The following is a 20,118-nucleotide window of genomic DNA, read 5'->3' on the forward strand; positions in this document are numbered from 1 at the left end:
CTATCGTAAGTTAATGAAGATGATTAAAATAGTTGTCAAGGTCTGCTATACCGCCCCATATAGCCCAACATGGGGCGTACCATACCGTACTGTACAGGGAGAAAGCTGGTATGAAAAACACCTTCAAATCGGTACCCGCCCCGTACTGCTGTACCAAGACATACCTCCCCATACCGAGGCGTACCGAGATGAAAATTGAGAAAAACGGCTAGAGTTATTTTGGCATAGAGATATACCATACCGTATCGTACCGATAAGGTACCAATACGTTACCTGGTACAGCAATTGCGGACCTTGATAGCTGTTATATGTTTTAGTTCTAAGGAAAGAAACTGATTCCATGCCTAGTTAGGATTATAGGGAGGTGTACATTGTAGCCTTAGTCTAGGCTCAAGTGTGGAAGCTTTGAAATCTGAAAAATATGTTCTCAAGTTTTTCCATATGTTTGTGCTGGGATTTTTAAGCATTGTTACGTTAAATCAAGTGTTCACCTCTAACAAGTTAATCATTTTTTTTATTATCTTGAGGAAAAGGCAGGGCCAAAGACCCCACCAACTTTAGCTAAGAAAATGAAAGAGTACATGTCAATGAACAGCCCTTTTGGACTGGGAGAAGAGAGAAAAGGTACATGAATAACGAGGAGGAAGATGTGGGTGGAAACTGTCTACGCTTCAACCCCCACGAACCCCCTACTTAATAGTCAATTTTGAGCTTAGGGAACAGCTGAGCATACGAAGAACCACTTTAAAACCTGAAGGCCGAAGTGGAAATTCCCCACAACAAACTACTTAATTATTGTGGATTGCACAGTTCAGCATGTTGATATTGGGTGCATCTGTTCAATTTGGGGATGATGAAAATGTGATACATCATTTGTCCACCAAAAGAAGTTTATCTTAGATATGATGAGTGGGGCAGTGCCCTTGAAACATCTTCTCAAGTGATGTCAATATCCACAATGAATGTTATTTCTGAAGATAGCCCAAGGCATGCACGAAGAAGCCTATATTCGAAAGAATAATTTCACCCATACTTATCAGCTCTGTTAGAGATAGCTAGTTTCTTCAGGGGAAGATGATTCTGTCAAACTACTATTCTTTGTAAAGTAAGTTAGAGATTTAGATGACACTTAGGGCCAACAAGAAAAAAGCATGATATATGCTTAAAGTAAATTAGCTTTCATCTGTTGTGACAGAGATCAGATGACATTCAGGTGAAGCAAGAAAAAATGCATAATATAGGCTTTTGTCTGGATTGAATCAAGAATCATGTCCAGTGATGTGCAGGAGTTATCCTCATTGGTCACTCTGTGAAACAATTATTTCATAGATAGAGGGCTTGTGGATGTCATCACAATCGTAGTTTCTCCTGATGAAAGGGAAGCCTTTACATTTATGTTAGCATTACAATTAAAGAAAAATGTTTATGTCATCACATGTCATGAAATTACCAGGGTACGGACAGCTAATATTAGCTCATGCGGACATGGTGAACAAGGTTGAGACTGCTGAAGTCACATAAGGTCTTGGTTATGGTTTCATTATTTTACATAGGGTATAGGTAGCAGTAACACTATCAAGGTTTCTGAACTTTCATAGCAAAACTAATGATGGTGTAGTTTATTTGATTCCATTTAGTCCCCTTAATGTCTGCACAAGTGGGAAGCAGTAGATGTTTCCTCATCTGAGCTAAATTAGCTACTCCAGAGGGTTTGCTGTCTTGAGAGCTTTTATGTTCTCAAGAAAAACAACCAAAAAGTTTTTTCATGTTCTCAAAAAAAGCAACCAAAAAGGTCTTCATTTTCTCTTATCCTCTTGTTACTTGTGGACAACTTTCTACCTCTTCCTAACCTATGGTTCTTGACTGGCCTGGCAACATTTGTGATGCCAAAGGCACCCCTAGACATAGAAGACTAGTACAGTATCCAACTTGACTATCTATGGAGTGGGTTCGTTGTATAAGTGAAAACTGGCTCATCTTACACTAATCCATGAATATAATTGTCAATAACCTTCTTCAATTGTTGATGAATGTAATTGTCATGTAACCTTCTTTTAGTCTCTTTTCTTTTCCATGATCAGGCTATGAAGAAAATTTGTAAAGGCATTGTCTTGATAATGCTATAATTTATGGAGAATTGTCATTTCTTAGGCTCAGATTCACTTGTTTGACAGCATGCATGTGCTATGCATCCAGTTATCCATGTTTAGCAACAAATATCTTAAGATCAAGGTTTTAAAAACTGGTACTGGGCCTAGTATCAATTTCTAGTCAGACCAGTACATTACTAGGCATCCCATACCAAGATGGTATGGAGCTTTGTTCTAGTACCATACCAAGACGGCCAGAAATCATTTTTTATTTTTTGTTTTCATTATTTTTTTGAATTTTTATGCATAATGAAAATGTTTAGGGTAGCATGTTTTGTTTTTTTAATATTTGAATGATTTTTTTAAAGTCTCTATGATAATTGAGTGTCAATGTCATTGCGGACACTCAATATCAATCAACCAACGATATTTGAGTGAAGAATGGCAAATACAATATGATATTGAAAAAAGAAAATCATAATAACTTACTTGAATAGTTCGGTCTTATCTAGAATCTTGATGCCTCTCATATACATCCATGTCTTTTTGGTAGTTCGAACCTGGAACATTATACTAGCCTGCATATTGTCCCCATCCTTGCTCGTCATAAGATATTGCATATTGTCTAGGCTATGGCTTTTGATGCCGCAGATGTGTATACATCTAGTGCTCTTGGGAGCTCGGCCACACCATCTTAGGATAGTAGGAAGTAACACTATGCTCTTATTTTGACCATAATCCAGATCCACTCTAGCTATCTGATGCACTATGAGATCCACCTATGATGAGATCCACTATCCATTATAGCTGTCTAATGCACTTGCAAATATCACTAATTTCGACTCCCTCCAATCTATGTAACAACTCTCAGCTTTCTCCAGCTTTCTCAATGCTGCTCCTCATCTCTTCTTGTTCCATGTCTAATCCTTTCATTTAAAACATTATTTAAAATTTTTTCTGTTTTTATTGATGAACAAAATGCAAGTTATTAGTTTAGAATATTTTACAATCTTTATCAAATGCATATTCCATGTTTTTAACAATAAAATATATTTTTATAATTTTTTAGTTCTTTTCTTTAAAAATAGATTGAAAATCAGAAAATTATATGTTAATCAATAAAAACAAGATGGCAATTTTAAGACTCATCATGTTAATTATCAATGTATGTTTTATATTTATTACATTTAACTAACAATTTTCAATTTTGTATTTATATTTTCATTAAAATAATCTAAAAATCAGGAAAAAACAACCGATTACTGATGCAGGACAATAAAATTTAAAAATTACATTTATACTTTAGGACAACTAGAGATACTTTTTAGATCTTTTAGGAACTTGTGTCTCTTTAATTTATTTCTTGATTAAAACATTAATTAAACGATTACACATTTTCAAGAAGATATTCTAGCAAAAAATTGTCGCATGTGCATAGAGTGAATGCAGGCATGCTACATTTTCTAGAACTAAAATTTCCATATTTTAATTAATATTTTAATACATAAATATATTTTTTAAAAATAAGATATTTGGCAAAAAAATAAAAATCACCATGTTATAGGCTACTATCCATCCTACAACATATCCAAAATCCAAATTGGTTAAAAAATTGAGATGGGTTTTCTTTTTTCAACTTTTGCCGACTTTGGACCAAAAAAGGGAGATCAAAGGGCCTCACCCGAAAGGAGTGCCCTCATGTTCCAGTAGTGGCAATCTCTTCACGATGAGAGAAAAAAAAACCCCTCTCCTCTCTCTCTCCCTCCCCCCTCCCCTCCTCTCTCTTCTCACATAATGGGGTCAAAAGGGTCTTCCAAGATGCCTAAAGGCATCTCTAAACCTAATTGGCCCTCTCTTTCCTTAAAAAAAAAATCACAGAGCATCTTAGTTGGGACAGCCTCCTACTGATAATATGGGTATCAGTCAAGGTTCGTCGTATCGGATCCGGTAGGCGTACCGGTCGCCTACCAAACCGGTATGGTTTCGGTAGGCGTACCGGTCGCCTACCAAACCGGTACGGTTCCGGTTCGCCTCGGAACCAGCCGGTACGAACTGACCAGCTCTTTTCTGCTGGAGCTAGAGAAGAAGAAGAGAATGAGAGAGAGCATAGAGAAGAGAGGGAGGGAGGAGACCTGTGGCCGTCATCGGAGAGCCGCAGAGGGGCGGCGGAGGCTGAGGGGGGCCGGCGGAGCCCGTGGGGGCGCGGCGGAGGCCGAGGCCGCAGCCGCGTCCCCTGTTTCGAAATCCCCTCTCCACCGCCCCTCCGCGGCTCTCCTTGGTATTAGTATTGGTTAGCACCTTGGTATGCTGTAATGGCCCGAACCGATGGTACAGGGTGTACCATACCAGTTCGGTATCGGTACCCGGTACGGATGGCGTACCAACACTCAGTTTGCCAAAAAAAATTCCGTACTGTACGGACACTGTGCTAGCGTGGCACTAGTATAGGGTCCGGTATCGAGACGGCGAACCTTTATCGGAACCAATCTGATTAGGCTGGGACGACTGATATGAGTGTCTCCTAGCCGAACTAGGGTTTATGCCAGCTTGTAGCAACCTATCCAGGATGGGACGCCCTACCTGGGATTGGTTTCGGCAACTTAGGCCCTATCCCATTGCCGGAATCCCAGCGAAATATGTTGGCACCATCGTGTTCCACCAATATTTCAAACCTTGAGGTTGTTATGACTTGAAGGCAACTATTTTAGAAAATCTATATTATTTGTTTCTGGCCTTATTATTCTTATCAGAGTTTGTCACCCCCTTTTTGCTAGATATCTTGAACAAGTGTTGCACTAGCAAATACCTACTGTTCCTTGAATAATATCTGTAGACATCATTTGGAGGAAAAAGAGTTCAGCTTTGCTGTTGATTCAATGATCTTATTTCCCCTTTTTAAACATGATGCAGGTTTGTGAGGCGTGGTTTCTCAGAATGTTCTATTGAGTCCATTCCAGATGAAAGGAGGAAAAAAATCAATTTCTTACGTGGATCCAAATATTATATGAAGAATCTACAACCAGAGCAAGGTGGAATTACCATCAACAGGTTTGCCTTTAGGTGATAGATGATATGTACTTCTACTGGCTAAGTTATCTGTAATTGGTAACAGATGGCCACTTATGTATTATAGCTCTACTGTCATCTAATTTCAGTGATACGCTGTTCATGGAATATCAATCTTCCCATCATTTAATAAAAATCTTCAGATTAGCATGGTAATATGTGATGAGAACAAAATGCAATTATTGAATGAGCAGTATCATTCATTTTCTGGTTGGGAAATGAGATCACCGTCATTAGTATTTTTTGGAACCTTTATTGTGCAGGGACATTTGAATATTCATAGTGCACAGAGAGAGAATTTTGGAGATTGTTCAGGATCAACATTTATGGGACCATAATTAAGAGCCTGATTAGCTTAGAGGTTCTTGCACATGGCTATCTAAAAAATGAACGTGTCTTCCTTCATATGTATTAGCCAGTAATCATGTCTGTCACATACAAATCATCAATAAGTATCGCATAGCTAAGGTTGGGGCCTTAAGAGATAGAAATATACCTATTAGGTTCATAATTATTCTTTCTAAATCCAAAATTTGGAATTGTTTACCCCCCCCCCCCCCCCCCCCCCCCCCCACAGACACCCAACTCCACCCCACCAGAAGAAAATTTAAAAAAAAAAAATGGCAAGGCATCCTCTGCATAACTCAGGTTGGCTTGCTCTGCTGGGGCCATCAATATCCACATAAAGTTTCAGTAACCCATAGCTGATCTTTACTGATTACAAGAAGAAAGTTCATCACCTTTTTCTGTTCAAGGAAAATTTCTTGGTCCTATAATATAAGTACTTAAGGTATCCAACATGATATGTAAATCATAGGACATTTCTCCAATTCTCCTGGAAGGATTCATAGATTTTATGGAATGAGGTAAAGTATAAAACTTAGACTAGTTGAGGGGGATTAAAAATTATGGGATGAGATTGCAGTTGTAGTTTTTGTGTGTGTTTAGTGGAAGGAATTGAAGATTATGTGAGCAGTTGACAGAATTAGTTTGCATACAAAAAATGAAGACATCACTAGGTTATATTGTAGAGAAAAATTTTGCTTGTTTGAAATCTTAATCCCACACCCTTAAACTCAGGTAAATTATTAATCTTATATTTATGCTGAGGCTATTTAGTAATGATGAATAATGAAAAAATAAAACCTGACAGAATGAAAGAATAAACCTAATGAACTTTTTGAGCTTTTGACGAACTTTTTTGAGCTTTCGGTGGACTCTAAAACATAATTTCCAAGTCAACCCAAGTGTTGTAGAAGTTTCTTGGATTGTTGAGGACTAATATATGCTAGTATTAGAGAGTAAATATAATCTGCTGAGACCATCTTTTAGTTAAACAATTTATTGGAGAAATATTGCTAGCTTCAGATCGAAATATGCAATCTATCAGTGTGAATTTCTCATGAATTATTTTTTCCGTATATGTACTATTTAATATTAGTCTGTAATATGTGGCACATTCCTATTGTCTGACTAATCATATGACCAAACAGAGCATGTTCTTCTCTAAAATCACATTATTCCCAAACTACTAATTAAGTTGTGAAATTTATTTTGCATAGATCAATTGTAACTTATTTGCGGGACACCTATAGAGTATAGAGCATTCGCTAATTTACATTATTTAATATTGTCACCTTGTGTAAGAGGGCGAGCTTTGGCGCAATGATAAAATTGATCTTTCGTGACCTGGGTGTCATGAGTTTGAAATGCAAAAACAACCTCTTTGCATGCAGGGATAAGGCTACGTATATTTGACATACCTGAAACCTCGCAGTGGCAGGAGCCTCGTGCACTGAGTTCTTTTTTTTTTTACCTCTTGTACCCATTCGTTTGGTTTTTGTTGATCTGGCAGGCTCTCTATAACTACGTTAGGCCGTTTATAGCTAATAGTTCTTAGATCTTATTGTTTTTGAAGTTCTTTAGATTAATTTAAATATAAAAATATATAATTTGAACATTGCCATATTAGCTTTTCTGAAAATTGTTTTCATATTAAGACTTGACATGCGGATGATGATCTTAAACATATTAACAAAGAATCAGCATTTTTTCCCCAAATGTCTGACAACTTGATGGTAAAGAAAAATATACAATACTAAAGTTGGGATTAGATCGGACACTAGATGAAGTTTTCCTTTCTTCTACTAGGAATTTTTGGAATATCACATATCAGAATCAGAATACTAACTATTCTCAGAAATCTAAATTGAAAATTAGTTTTCAGTAAAAGAATGCATAATAATATTAGATAACAGATTGTGCCCCAAAAAACAAACTTTTATGGAATTTGATAATGGCTATGGTTTCAATTTCAACTAATTATTTTGCAATGTCAGGGCATATTTTCAGGAGTTCAGTTACAATGAATCAAAGATGCAGTTAGTTTGATGGCCCTCTTTTCTAGTTTTAAAAGGGCATACACGTAAACCAGATTTAAAGGACCTTCTGTCCAGATCAATGATCCTTCTGCACTCAACATTGGAAAAGTAGTGTCTGTTTTCTTTTTGTTATTGTATTTTGTCACACTGCAAGACCAGTAGAGATTTGCAAATGACAATGCTAGCATTTTCGGATTCCCTTTGCAATCAATGCAAGAACTGCAGAAGCTATTCTCTCTTCAAATGTTTTAGTTTATATTCTAAGCACTCTTTTAGCTTATGTTACATATCCGAAACATATATTTCTCGAGTCTTTTACAGGACCCATTGCATGTTGACGTACCCATCGCTTCTTGATTAGACACATTCGTTTCTTGGTTTGTTTTTTTTTATTCCTGTATGAAGTTTTATAAAAGAAAAAAAAAGAGAAAAACTTATGATGAGTAGTACACAATGATTATCACAAGTAACCAAACAGATACGAACACATGTTCTGTAAATTAAACAAATCCATATTCCGTCTGAGGCGTATACATAGTAATTGGTTGAAATTGTTGGACTTACATAAGCATGTATATAGATCTCAAAAAAAAAGAAGCAATTACATAATACCAAAATAGAGAAAACGCTTCATCTCAATGAGCATGTAATATGAATGAGATGTGGAATATGGATTTGTATGTGGAAGAATGTCGTATCTTTTCAGAAATTAGCATTTCTGTTCTCTGAAATTCCCAAATATCATTACTTAGCGGAGCATGTAATTTATTTTACGTCTTTGTGTCCTTACTATCAAAAGGTGGGAGTCCGCTTGGTTCACGGATTCACAGTTCTGCTTTTTTCTGGATCATGTAATTTTCGTGGTGGTAGAGTTGCTTACAAGCATGGAGTTCATGGTACAGCGGATTTAGTTTATCCTTTTATTTAATCACAAGTATCTCAGCAGAGTATCAGGTAATTAATAGGAGCTTCTCTCAGCGCTCATCGTTTTAAATGATTGCTCTCCCAGTGCCATGTCAGAGTTAAAAAAGAAAGAAAATATTCCATTAAATGCTAACGGCTCTTCCAGTGCCATGTTAGAGCTTAAAAAAGACAAGAAGAAAACGTTTCATTAGATGCTAGGACCATTGATCCCATCCTCATTCTCATCGTCTCAAAACAGCACTCTCCCAACGCCATGTTGGATCTCCCACAAAAAAAAATATTTTAGAAGGTTTGTGTTTATCCGAAGATGTTTATATTTATTCTGCAGGTACTTTTATTTTTTTTCTGACAAAAAGCGTACGAAAGTAGTGAATACTTATGTTGGCCAATTTCTATTTACTTGGAAGAAATTATATTTATTCTATCCTATGTTGTATTTACTATATCCGAATTTTTTTGTTTATCCCTCTTCCGCAAGTGAGTCCTAGCCTAATCAAGGGTTGAAGGTCTAATTTCTGTTTATTTTTACAGTATTTTGATTTTCCATTGCAAACTAGATGTTTATTCTGTAGATTTTGTATTTATCTAGAACGTATTTATGTTTATTTTGTAGGTAATTTTGTCTATATTTGGAGAGGAGGAGCGTAAAAATAGAGAAAAAAGCATAAGCATAGATCCCAACAATTAATAATCCTTTTAAAAAAAATTAAGATCTAACATGGTGCGGTTTTGAGACGATAAGAATAATGGGCGGAACGGGATAAATAGGTTCTAGCATTTAATAAAATATATTTTTTAATAACCTCGTTATATTGCATCTAAATATTTCTAGATGCAAAACTTTTATATTTTTTATTAAACCCAAGTTGAATCATGCTCTTAATATATTATTTTAATATATTATTTTACTATAACGATACATATACATATACTATTAGAATTTTGAATAATAATACTATATCATAATATCAATATCAAATAAATATTTTAAAAAATAATTAGACCCTTATATCTAATATATTCTATTCTATTTTTATTATCTAGTCTATTTATCTATTCTATATTGTAGAATAAAGAAAAAAAAGCTGCAACCCATACAATATGCTAGTAATTTTCTAAATTGATAATAAAAAATTACTTAGCTAAATTATTTAGATATCTATCTTTTATTCAATGAAATTTTTATAACCTTTTTAGTTCAATCATTAATTCATAAAGGGATGGTTAAACTAAAAGGGTGTGAGTAACTCGGAAGGAGTCGTGGGATGGAATGATGCAGAAGGCGTCATTCTTTAGAGTGTGAAGCATAGAGTGTATACCTTGATTAACTTCCAATTACACGGCTAGCTCCTCATAAATAAATCAAAAGCATAGAGTGTGAAGCAAACTTGTGGTAGATTGGATTGCTTTTTCCCTTTTCTGGAGAACCGGGAGGCTATACCGCATATTCTACTTGGCATCTGGCCGTCCAATCTAAGGGTGAGAGGTATCTGGGATGTCTAGGACCAGAATTTTATTCCAGAAAAAACTCCGAGCAGGCCAAAAAGTTTTAGTCTTTAGATGAAAGCGTGTACTTCTGAGCTCACCAGGATATTGGGCCAGCTAAGTGAGAGAGAGATGCATTTGCCTACAATTTATCCATAAAAATAAAATTTCTATATTTCACATAAAAAATATATTGAAAATCACTTTTTACCGACTACAAATTGAATTTTTTTTCTAAAAATATCTTTAAGCTTTTCGATATAATGAATAAAATCCTTCTCTTTATTAAAAGCATCGCATAACAAATATTTTTCACAATTTTTTTAAAAATAAATATTTAATTAAATATAACATAAACCATTTTTTTCTTAATCAACAAAACATACAAAAATTATTTTTTTATATCATATATTTATGGACAACTAAACATGCAAAAATTATTTTTTTTAGACATGAAGGTGAAATTTTTTCAGCAGGTCCCTGATACCCTAGAGAAAGGTTAGTAAGAACACCAAATACACTCAAACTAGAATCACGTATGTACAGCTTTGCCTCCATTACAAGCCACTGAATCAGCCACCTGCATATCAAAAGTTACCGACTCGCAAAGCAACAATATCTCAAGCTTTCTGAATAGTCTTAAAAGTCACTAAGTCAGTCGCAGCTTACTAGCCAAAGGAAATATATATATGAACATACCAACACACAGATCCACTAAACATCAAAAGATAGCCACTATGACATGCCAAAACACCCCCGAATTCTTTAATTTCTTTACTTTTTCAGAGAATGATACCTAATGCAACTACCATTTACCAATTCAAATCAGAACACCAAATCCAACTCCAGGTAAACCCTTACAACGTCGATTAGGAGGGGAGAAGAAAAACAAGAAAAAAAAAAACGGAAGCTTTAAACTAAGATAATGTCTCTCTAGAAAGAACAGCTGACCATGTCGCCACACACCAAACACAGGACACTGTGTGTGATTGGATCAGCCCTCGCACCGTCTCAAAAGCAGGCATCCAGAAGGCAGCAGCAACACAGAGCCGCCAAGCTGCACGACAACAATAACAACAAAATAAAGTCCCAAAAAAAAGTTACAGACAGAGGAACAGAGGGTTGAGATCTGACGAAAGTCAAGAGCCCCATCGACATGTCGAGGTTGGAATATTTTGGGATAGGGTTATATTGGGAACGGAACATTATATTATAATATTTATATATAATACGAGTACTCTCTCCCCTTCTCACTATAGATATTTATTGAACAAATTTAGTTAAAATTTAGTTAAACTCTACTTGTGTTAAGCGGCCTAACTCGAGTAATGAGTAGATGAACAAGCGGTCGACACGTCAGCATGATGTTCCCACGATGGTGACACGTTGCCCACGCAGCCCGCAACGACCGCACCAACGAGCCGCGCTATCGTGCGCCGGCACCGGGACGGAGCGGCCCGGCCCGCCGTCGGATTTCCGAATCACGGCGCAGATCCGCGACCTAGGCGACCTCACCGGCGAGGTGCGCCGGTGGTGCGGCCATCGGAGACGCCGGCGGCCAGATCGCGCGCCAACATTCCGGCCATCATGCGCCGGCCAGCAGATTCCGGTGATCTTTAGATCTCCGAGATCTACAAGAGTGGGGGGGAGGAGTGGGGGTGGGTGGGGGAGAGAGATCCGTACCATCCTTCGAGGAAGGTAGGCCCACTGCTCTGCTGCTGCTGGGGCGGCGGCTGGGCGTACTGCGGAGGGTAGCTCTGTGGCGGGTACCCCTGCGCGTACCCCGCTGGTGGGTACCCCTGCTGCGGATACCCCGGCGGCGGGTAGGCGTCCTTCACGTACCCCTCCGGTGGATACCCTAATCATCACGACAAAAACTCCATCAGAAACCCTAACAACATCCGTCAAACCCCTGACCGTAGAAATCAATCAGACCAACCAAAATCGTCCAAAACTAGAGATCTCGAACGAAATCGAGAAGGAAACCCATACCTTGGGGAGGAGGGACGCCGACGGGGTGCTGCTGCTGGTTGTAGTAGCTCATCTTTCTCTTCTTGTTCTCGCCGGCGGCTGAGATCGGTGTGGAGGAGGCTTTGATGCGCGGAGGGTTTTTATAGGGGGGAGAGAGAGAGAGAGCCCAACGGGAAGATAAGAGTGGGAGGAGGAAGTTTCGGGTGGAAGACCGGCTCGTGTCGGTGGCTATTAATGGTATTTGGGGAATTGGGGGCACGCAGAATCGTTTCGGTTGGAAATAATTTCTTTTATCGTTATACAACTCGAGCAATCGGATGATTCAGTAATTAAAGTATATCATAAATTACTTTTTGGGCTTTAGTTTAGTGGTTCCGCCGTAGTTAACAAACTACCAGTAAGACTCCCTTCTAACCTTGAAAAATAATAATTACTTAGTTAATTTGATTTATTTAAGAAGATTTTCTTTATTACTAGATAAGCAAAACAACCTGCCTGCTATGGTTGTATTCCATTAATGTACCATTTTATTATGGCTTGATATAAAACCCAAGGGATGAGGTCACCATCTCAAGAATATCTCGAGTAAATGAGTTGTCTTCAATTAAAGCCTGTTTAGATATTTCTATAAGATTGGGTTGTGGATGGGTTGTATATTTAACTATGGCTCTTATCACCCAAATAATACCTAGCCTAAATTTTGCAACAAAAAAACTACTATAAATAACCTGCAGCCCAAAAACTAGAATCAAAGCTGGATTTGGACAGACTCTTAAATAATGCAAGATAGATGGGCCAATAGGTCAGATTTCTACATAATTTTCAATCCAATCTCATACAAATATCAACTAGGGTGTATATCATGAATATCCTAAGATTTTGGCTACCAAGTATTCCTAAGTTTCATAAAATTTAACAAGCAGATGTTAATGATCAGAGCCTACATAGTGCATGGCAGGGTAGTAATATGATTATCTAACAATTCTTTTATATAGTAGCTAACCTATTCTCAAAAAATTAATAATTTAAAATTCAAATGCATGTTATTAATCAATAAATTTATTCTCATTAATCTAGTAGAGTCGACCCACATTATATGGGAAATTTCCTTCCTCCAACGGTTGAGTCATAAAAGACCTTCTATAGTTAGTTAGGGCATCGTTATCAAGATAACAGTGTGGATGCCCATGATAGCGCTTTTATTTTGAATAATAAATAGAGTTCTTAATTAATATATTTTTTTATAAAGTATAATAATATAATATCATTAATAAGAAGGTTATTAGCTTACTAAACTGTGAGCCTTACTTAATTATTATTGAAAAAGAAACAAGACTGTATTAATAACATTATTAAAATGGGTGTCCTAGTGGTAAATAACGAGCTCAACATAAACTGAGCCCCACTTTTAGTTATATATAATAATGGAATAGATGATAAATTACTTAGCTTTTTCTTGGAAACTAATGACCGGTCCATTTTTTGATCGGTCTCTAACGTTTAATCCCTGTTGACGGATTGTTTAACAACCGGTCCAGCTATATTTCAATATTTCATAATGAGATGAAAATGCCCCCACCCCTACTGATCTCCCATTCCTTCCAAAAAAGAGGAAGAAAAAAGGAGGTCGGGCCCAGCGCGGCCGATGGAGGCTGCAGCCCGCCCCATCCCAAGCCCCCTCCCGTGGACGCACCGCCGGAAATACCCCCAACCCAGCCCCCACGGTGGGGAGGTGCTGAAGAAAAGGAAAAAGGGCGCCCCCCCGCATCCTGCAGCCGTTGCTGGCCCCGGCCCGCCCTCCTCCCACGTCTGCAGTGGCCCGACTCCTTTTCGGTGCCGCTGGCCTCGCGGGAGGAGAAGAATTCTCCACTGGCCGGCCGCCGCCGCTGCTAGCAATGGCCCGGCCCCCTCCCGAGCCCCCTCCTGTAGCTGCCATGGCCTGGCCTCCTTTCCGGTGCCACGAGTCTTGCGGGAGGAGAAGAAAGAAGAAAGAAGAAGAAGGGAAGAAGAGAAGAAAAAAAGGGAAAGAAAAGAAAAAAAGAAGAAAAAGAAAGAAAAAGAAGAAAAGAAAAGAAAAGAAGAAAAAAAAGAAAGAAAAAATAAATAAATAAATATATATAAATAAACGAATAAATAAATAATTGTAATGAAATAAAAAAAATATAAAATAAATAAAAAAATAAATAAAGTCATCGCAGCTGCCGCCGAGCCTCCTCCCGCGACCGCCACGGCCCGACCCCCTTTTGGCACCATCGGTCTCATGGGAGGAGAAAATAGAAGAAAAGAAAAAAAAGAAAAGAAAAAAAAGAAAAAAAAGAAAAAGAAAAAAAGAAGAAAAGGAAAGAAAAAAGAAAAAAAAGGGAAAGAAAAAGGAAGAAAAAAAGAAAAAAAAGAAAATAATGAGTGAGTGACAAATAATCCGATCTTTGTGATATTTGTAGGTACAGTAGATTTGTCACCATTGTAATTAGTTAAGTAAGCTTAAAACTCAATTCATATAGCCTCGAACACAGTTAACTCACCATTGCAATTAAGTTAGTAAGTTTGATACATAGGTAATATAGCATGTCACATATTTAAGTAAGTTTGGCACGCAATTAATCAATGTTTGAATATTTAATCTAACCTGGCACATAATTAAATCTTTTCGGTACACAGTTAAGTAAGCTTGGAACACACTTAATCTAGTCTGGCATATAGTTAAATCATCTTGGAATACAGTTAGTTTTTTTCTGCACATAGTTAAGTTAATAAGGCTCAATGTAGTAAAAAGTTTGGAATTAGTTAACTTTTTTTGAGTAATTAACTCTTAACTTAACTATGTGCCAAAAAAATTTAATTGTGTATAGAAAAGACTTAATTATATATAGAACTTAACTATATATGAAAAAGATTTATCTGTATTTCAAAATGATTTAACTAGCTTCCAAAGTATGAAAAGGCCACCCATGAGCCACAAATTGCATTGCAGATATTTGAAGGCAAGTTCCACGAGGCTGAAGCATTCCTTCAAGGGCCCAGTTATTTATATTGCAATGCGCTTCTTTGCAGCTTCCCGAGAATAAGTCCATCCAAAAAATAACATAAGGCTGCTTTTTAAGAACAACGTGGCAGGGCCCAGTCAACTTTGATGGGGCCCAAAAGCCGAAGGGATCGGATTTGAAAATTATAGCACCAATTCCAGTTCCCTTCAATGAGAAGCCACACTAGAAAACACAAGCCATTCAAACGTTCGAGAAACAAGGATACACGCCAGTATACGGGCATCAGTAGCTTGACCGACTGACTGCTTTTGTGGATTCTTTCTTGTACATGGTTTTGATCCAAATGGTTGCTTAGTTCTGGTCCTTCGCTGCCACCGCCGGTCAAGTTCTGGATTCAGGTCCCATGATACATGCCCGCTGGAGTTGAAAGATCGCCGTCTAGGCCGGCCGCGATGGACCGGTATCAGGTCAATGCAGGCTAGCCCGAGACTCGATCGCATAATTAGCCTTCAAAAAGCTAGATTTGTGATAAAGCTAAGCATAATCATGTGACATAAAAGTGTGGCCATATGACCCAAAGCAGTCAACAAAGTGGTTCTCATAATTATTTATTTTGGTATAAAGAATGACAAATAATGCTAGGAAGTAATATTAGATTTACAATTATTATTTTTAATATAGTATAGATCTCTACAAACATTTATCCTATTTAAGACCTCGGTCATTTTGGGCTATTGCCATGAATTGGTAATCTTGGTAGTTGCGGCTGCTTCTTTTTTTTTTCTTCTCCTTCTCCCTCTTTTCTCTGAAAGACTAGAGGGGCTAATTCCCGCTAGCAATCCTATGCATGCTCTACACAGTTTGGAGCCTAAGCTCTTGTCTAGATCAATTATGAACCAAACAAAATGTTTGGATTTGGATCGGGACTAGGCTATGTAGTATTTGTGGTTCGAATCAAGCATTTAGTCATTCTTTTACGGTTAAAATTAAATATAAAATTGCCAAAAATTAAAATAAAACTAAAAAGAGGCAACTTAAACTTGATTCAAAAAATTTTAATTTCATCCAAGTAATTAATCATTTTTAAACTTATAAATTGCTATCTTAAAATATATAATTGATTTACTTGAGAGCATCATAAATATGAATCTTAAAAAAAAAAGGAAATTTGAATGTTTAAATATAAGTAAATGTAAACAGATGGGAAGAAATATGGTTGCTAAAAGGAAAAAAAAGGGATAGTTTAAATAAGAGTTCATTCAATGCGTTGGGTAAGATATTTAGAGTGAATGAGAAGAATATTTATATAATTCGGATTTTTGAGTTGGGTAGGATCGAGTTTTGATCGAGTTAGACCTATTTTTTGTTAATTCAAATTAGACCTAGATGATATATGAGCCAATTTAGGTCGGGTCAGGTTTAAAATCATAAGATCTAGACCTAACCAAAAATTAAGATTAGGTTTAATTTTTTAAGCCTAGCCCAATACCCATAGGTCGGATTGGGTCTAATTGGGTCAAGAGCGGATCAAGTCAAGAACCCATTTGCAGCCCAACTCGATGCTGGATCTTTAGCTAGCCCCATGAATGCTCCATCTAACTGAGGCCTACGTATTTGGTGACTGACCTGCCAAACATGGCTTGTTCATCATTGATTTTTGGGAGCTCGGTCAGATTTGAGTAGAGATCGATGCACCCTAAATCTAGTCCATCTTTGAGTCAAGTAAAAAAATTGGACTAAAACTTAATCCATCCCTATTCCAATTGAATTAAAGAGGGCTTAAAATTACTTTCATCAATCCATCACATCTTTAGATTAAATTGAGCTAAGAATAATCCAACAAAAAAAAGACATAAATACATTATCTAATTATATTATAAACATATCTTACAAAAAGAATAACCAACCGATATAAAAGTTTATTACAAACTACCCACACAATAGAAACGACGACAATATGTAAATTATAATCAACAACACAAATAAATTATATTTTTAACCAACAAAAATTGGATGACTAGATAGGGCTTTTGCTTCCCCAGACTGGATCCTTCGCTTCCCTACCTGCCGAGTAAGCCATTTACCCCGGATTGCATCAGATTATTGCCCCTTGTTGATTTCGACCTCATCGGTATCGGGTCACCACTGCCCTTTTCGCTTCGAGAAGATTTGGCTTTCGTACCCTCAGTCTTGGGACATCGTTCGCGATGCGTGGCGTGTTCCGGTGCGGGGGGATGCGATGCAGCGAGTCTCACGCAAACTCGAGTTGACCAAACGGCGGCTTCGCCGTTGGAATCGCGAGGTAGTGGGCGATATCTTCCGGAGATTGGAGGGGGTGGAGGAGGAGATTACGGTACTACAGAGGAGAGAAGATCTACGGGGTGCACTCCCGGAGAATGACATGGCCCATCTTCGGGGGCTTCTTGCGACGCACCACTCACTGCTACGGCAGCATGAGATCTTCTGGCGTCAGAAATCTCGGGTCCAATGGGTGAACGAGGGTGATCGCAACACTAGGTTTTTTCATCGGACGACTGTTATTAGGCGTCAGCGGAGTATGATCCACTCACTGCGTGATGGGTCTGGTCGCCGAGTGGAGGGCGAGCCTGCCGTTGGACAGGTTCTACTTGACTTTTTCCGCGCCAGATGGACTGAGGATGGAGGCCCTGGTGCTGATGACCACCTTCTGAGAGTTGATGTAGGTATTGCAGATGACGAAAATTCGACCCTGGTTCGGCCGGTGTCGGCGGAGGAGGTGCAGGAGGCAGTCTGGGCTCTGGCGGCGGACAAAGCTCCAGGACCAGATGGGTTTCCCCCTTTCTTCTTTCGTAGATATTGGGGCATCATTCGGGGAGCTGTGACTGAGGCCGTTCAGTGTTACTTCACTCAGGCAGCCATGCCAGAGGATTGGAAGGCCACCTTCATAACGCTCATTCCGAAGCGCCAAGAGGCGGTAGAGCCGGGTCACTTCAGGCCCATCAGTTTGTGCACAACCTTGCACAAGATTGTGTCAAGGATTATGGTGGGAAGGATAAAGCCCCTACTGCCGGGCATTATCAGCCAAGAGCAGGGAGCATTCATTGCGGGAAGGAACATTTCCCACAATGTTATGCTGGCTCAGGAGATGGTGTGGGATCTCCAGCGAGCATCGAAACGGGGCAGCTTGATGGCAGTCAAGCTGGACATGGAGCGGGCTTATGACAGGATCAGATGGAGCTTTCTCCGGAGGGTACTGGAGGCTTATGGCTTCCACCGACGATGGATTGGATGGGTCTTAGGGTGTGTCCAGGGGCCAAAGTTCTCTATCTTGGTCAATGGCACACCTTCGGTGTTTTTTGAGTCTACTATGGGGCTGAGGCAGGGATGTCCCTTATCCCCTTACTTATTTATCATCTGTTCCGATATATTGTCCCGTGCCCTCCAGAGGGCGTGTGCGAGCCGGGAGCTGGAGTCCTATGTTCCAGCACCGGGGGCGGGACCTGTCTCTCACCTACTTTTTGCTGACGATTGTCTTCTCTTGTCCAGGGCGCGGGTTTCTGAGGCACGTGTACTTCGCAGAGTGTTGGCAGATTACTGTGCGGCATCCGGACAGAGAATAAACTTCACGAAGTCAGCCATCCAGTTCAGTCCTAGCACAGAGAGCAGAGTCAGACAGGAGATCAGGAGTATATTGCAGATGCCCGAGCAGGAGGGGACTCTGGTTTACCTGGGAGTTCCCATCACAGGCCGGCGGCTACGAGTGGCGGAGTGTTCCGGATTGGTGCAGCGGGTCGAGAGTAGGCTGGAGGGATGGAGGGCATCATCTCTATCCATGATGGGGAGGCTGACACTTGTTAGATCGGTGCTTGGGTCCATGCCGGTATATCTCATGGCCAACACTGTGGTCCCTAAGACGACTCTGTCGAAGATTGATCGTCTTCTCCGGAGCTTCCTCTGGGGGTCCCATGGTGGGGGTCGTGGGGTACATCTGGTGGCCTGGGAGCGGGTCTGCCGGCCCACCAGTGAGGGTGGTCTGGGAGTTCAGTCCCTTCTGGAGCGGCGTGACACACTCATTGCACGGCATGCAGCTCGTTTTTTGCTGGAGCCACAGGGACTTTGGAGTCGGGTGATGGCAGCTAGATATGGCCGTGGGAGCCCTGAGGTGGCACGGCGCGGTCGTCGCATCTCTTTCATGTGGCGAGAGATTGCGAGGTACCTGCCGACCGTGTTAGCTCATACCAAGTGGCTGATGGGTGATGGCCGGACCATTGCGGTGACTGATGATCCGTGGGTCGATTCCATCCCCTTGAGATATTGGCCGACGATGGTGGATTTCGAGGCAGCAGCGGGGCTCCGGGTGTGCGACCTCTTAGCACCAGGGAGGGCGGAGTGGGACGCGGACAGACTCCACCAGTTGTTCGGGGCACATCTAGCCGAGAGGATCCTTTCTCTTCCAGTACCAGGATGCGAGGGCCCAGATGTCAGGGTTTGGAGCACTACATGCAGGGCCAGTGTGAGGCTGGGTGATCTGGCCCGGGTGATTCAGCGTGAGCATGAGAGTGGATGGGACGGCGCCTGGATTTGGAGGTCCAGGCTCCATCCGAGAGCAGCACTTTTTCTATGGAAGGTGATGTGGGACCGCCTTCCGACGAGAGCTGTGCTGAGCCGACGTGGTTTGGGGATCCGTGCGGAGTGTGGGGCCTGTGGTGCGGATGAGTCAGTTGACCATGTACTATTTGGATGTTTTTGGGCGAGGCTGACATGGCAGTGGACGGGTATCCCAGAGGAGGTTTGGCGGGAGAGGGGACTGTTCCTACAGATGATACGTCAGTGGCTGGTTAGTCCCCAGACATGTCAGGAGGCTATCCGAGCGATTTGCACCGCCCACCAGATCTGGTTGGCGAGGAACGCTCGTACCTTTGCCGAGCGTAGGATGTCGCCGAGGTTCGTTGCGGAGTCTGCTCGAGTATTGGCGATGGAGTCCAGACCTACTAGTCCTTCAGATACGACCTTGATAGCTCGGGACACCTGGGGCTCTTTCTCTGCTCAGGCAGCTCTTCGGACGGTGTTCTTCACCTGGGAGCCCCCACCCCCGAGTTTCCTCAAGGTCAATTTTGATGGTTCAGTACTAGACAGTGGCACGCGAGGTGGTGCCGGCTTCGTCATACGGGACCATCATTCCAGGGTAGTGGCAGCGGGCGGCTGCCGGCTATTCGACATATCAGTGCCAGAGGCGGA

General features: G+C 40.2%; 2 protein-coding genes across 13 annotated transcripts in view; one reads left to right on the plus strand and one right to left on the minus strand.

Moving 5' to 3' along the window:
- Positions 1 to 7,970, plus strand: part of LOC103711322 (putative amino-acid acetyltransferase NAGS1, chloroplastic) — a 28,288-nt gene extending 20,318 nt beyond the window's left edge. For 7 of the 12 annotated variants that reach the window (XR_015967249.2, XR_015967250.2, XR_015967248.2 and 4 more), the window contains 2 exons: positions 5,001 to 5,138; positions 7,496 to 7,970. Coding sequence is in view for 6 of the 12 variants with exons in the window: in XM_008797426.6 (XP_008795648.4) it covers positions 5,001 to 5,138; positions 7,496 to 7,547 (190 nt within the window). In the remaining 6 variants the exon portion in view is untranslated. Of the gene's footprint in view, positions 1 to 5,000; positions 5,313 to 7,495 lie in introns of those variants that run through there. The other 5 variants (XR_604746.6, XM_008797427.6, XM_088701105.2 and 2 more) reach the window with 2 other exon arrangements.
- Positions 7,971 to 10,689: 2,719 nt separating this feature from the next.
- Positions 10,690 to 12,143, minus strand: LOC120107251 (uncharacterized). The gene is made up of 3 exons (XM_039120463.3): positions 11,939 to 12,143; positions 11,630 to 11,804; positions 10,690 to 11,003 (listed from the first exon to the last, which is right to left on the minus strand). Exons 1-3 carry the CDS (start codon positions 11,988 to 11,990, stop codon positions 10,958 to 10,960), a joined length of 273 nt encoding a protein of 90 aa, XP_038976391.2. The 5' UTR covers positions 11,991 to 12,143; the 3' UTR covers positions 10,690 to 10,957.
- Between the last annotated feature and the right edge of the window lie 7,975 nt (positions 12,144 to 20,118).

The sequence above is a fragment of the Phoenix dactylifera genome, chromosome 7 (genome assembly GCF_051530095.1).
Source record: "Phoenix dactylifera cultivar Ajwa chromosome 7, Ajwa_hap1_PhDact_Kaust_v1.1, whole genome shotgun sequence".
In the NCBI taxonomy this organism is placed as follows: domain Eukaryota; kingdom Viridiplantae; phylum Streptophyta; class Magnoliopsida; order Arecales; family Arecaceae; genus Phoenix; species Phoenix dactylifera.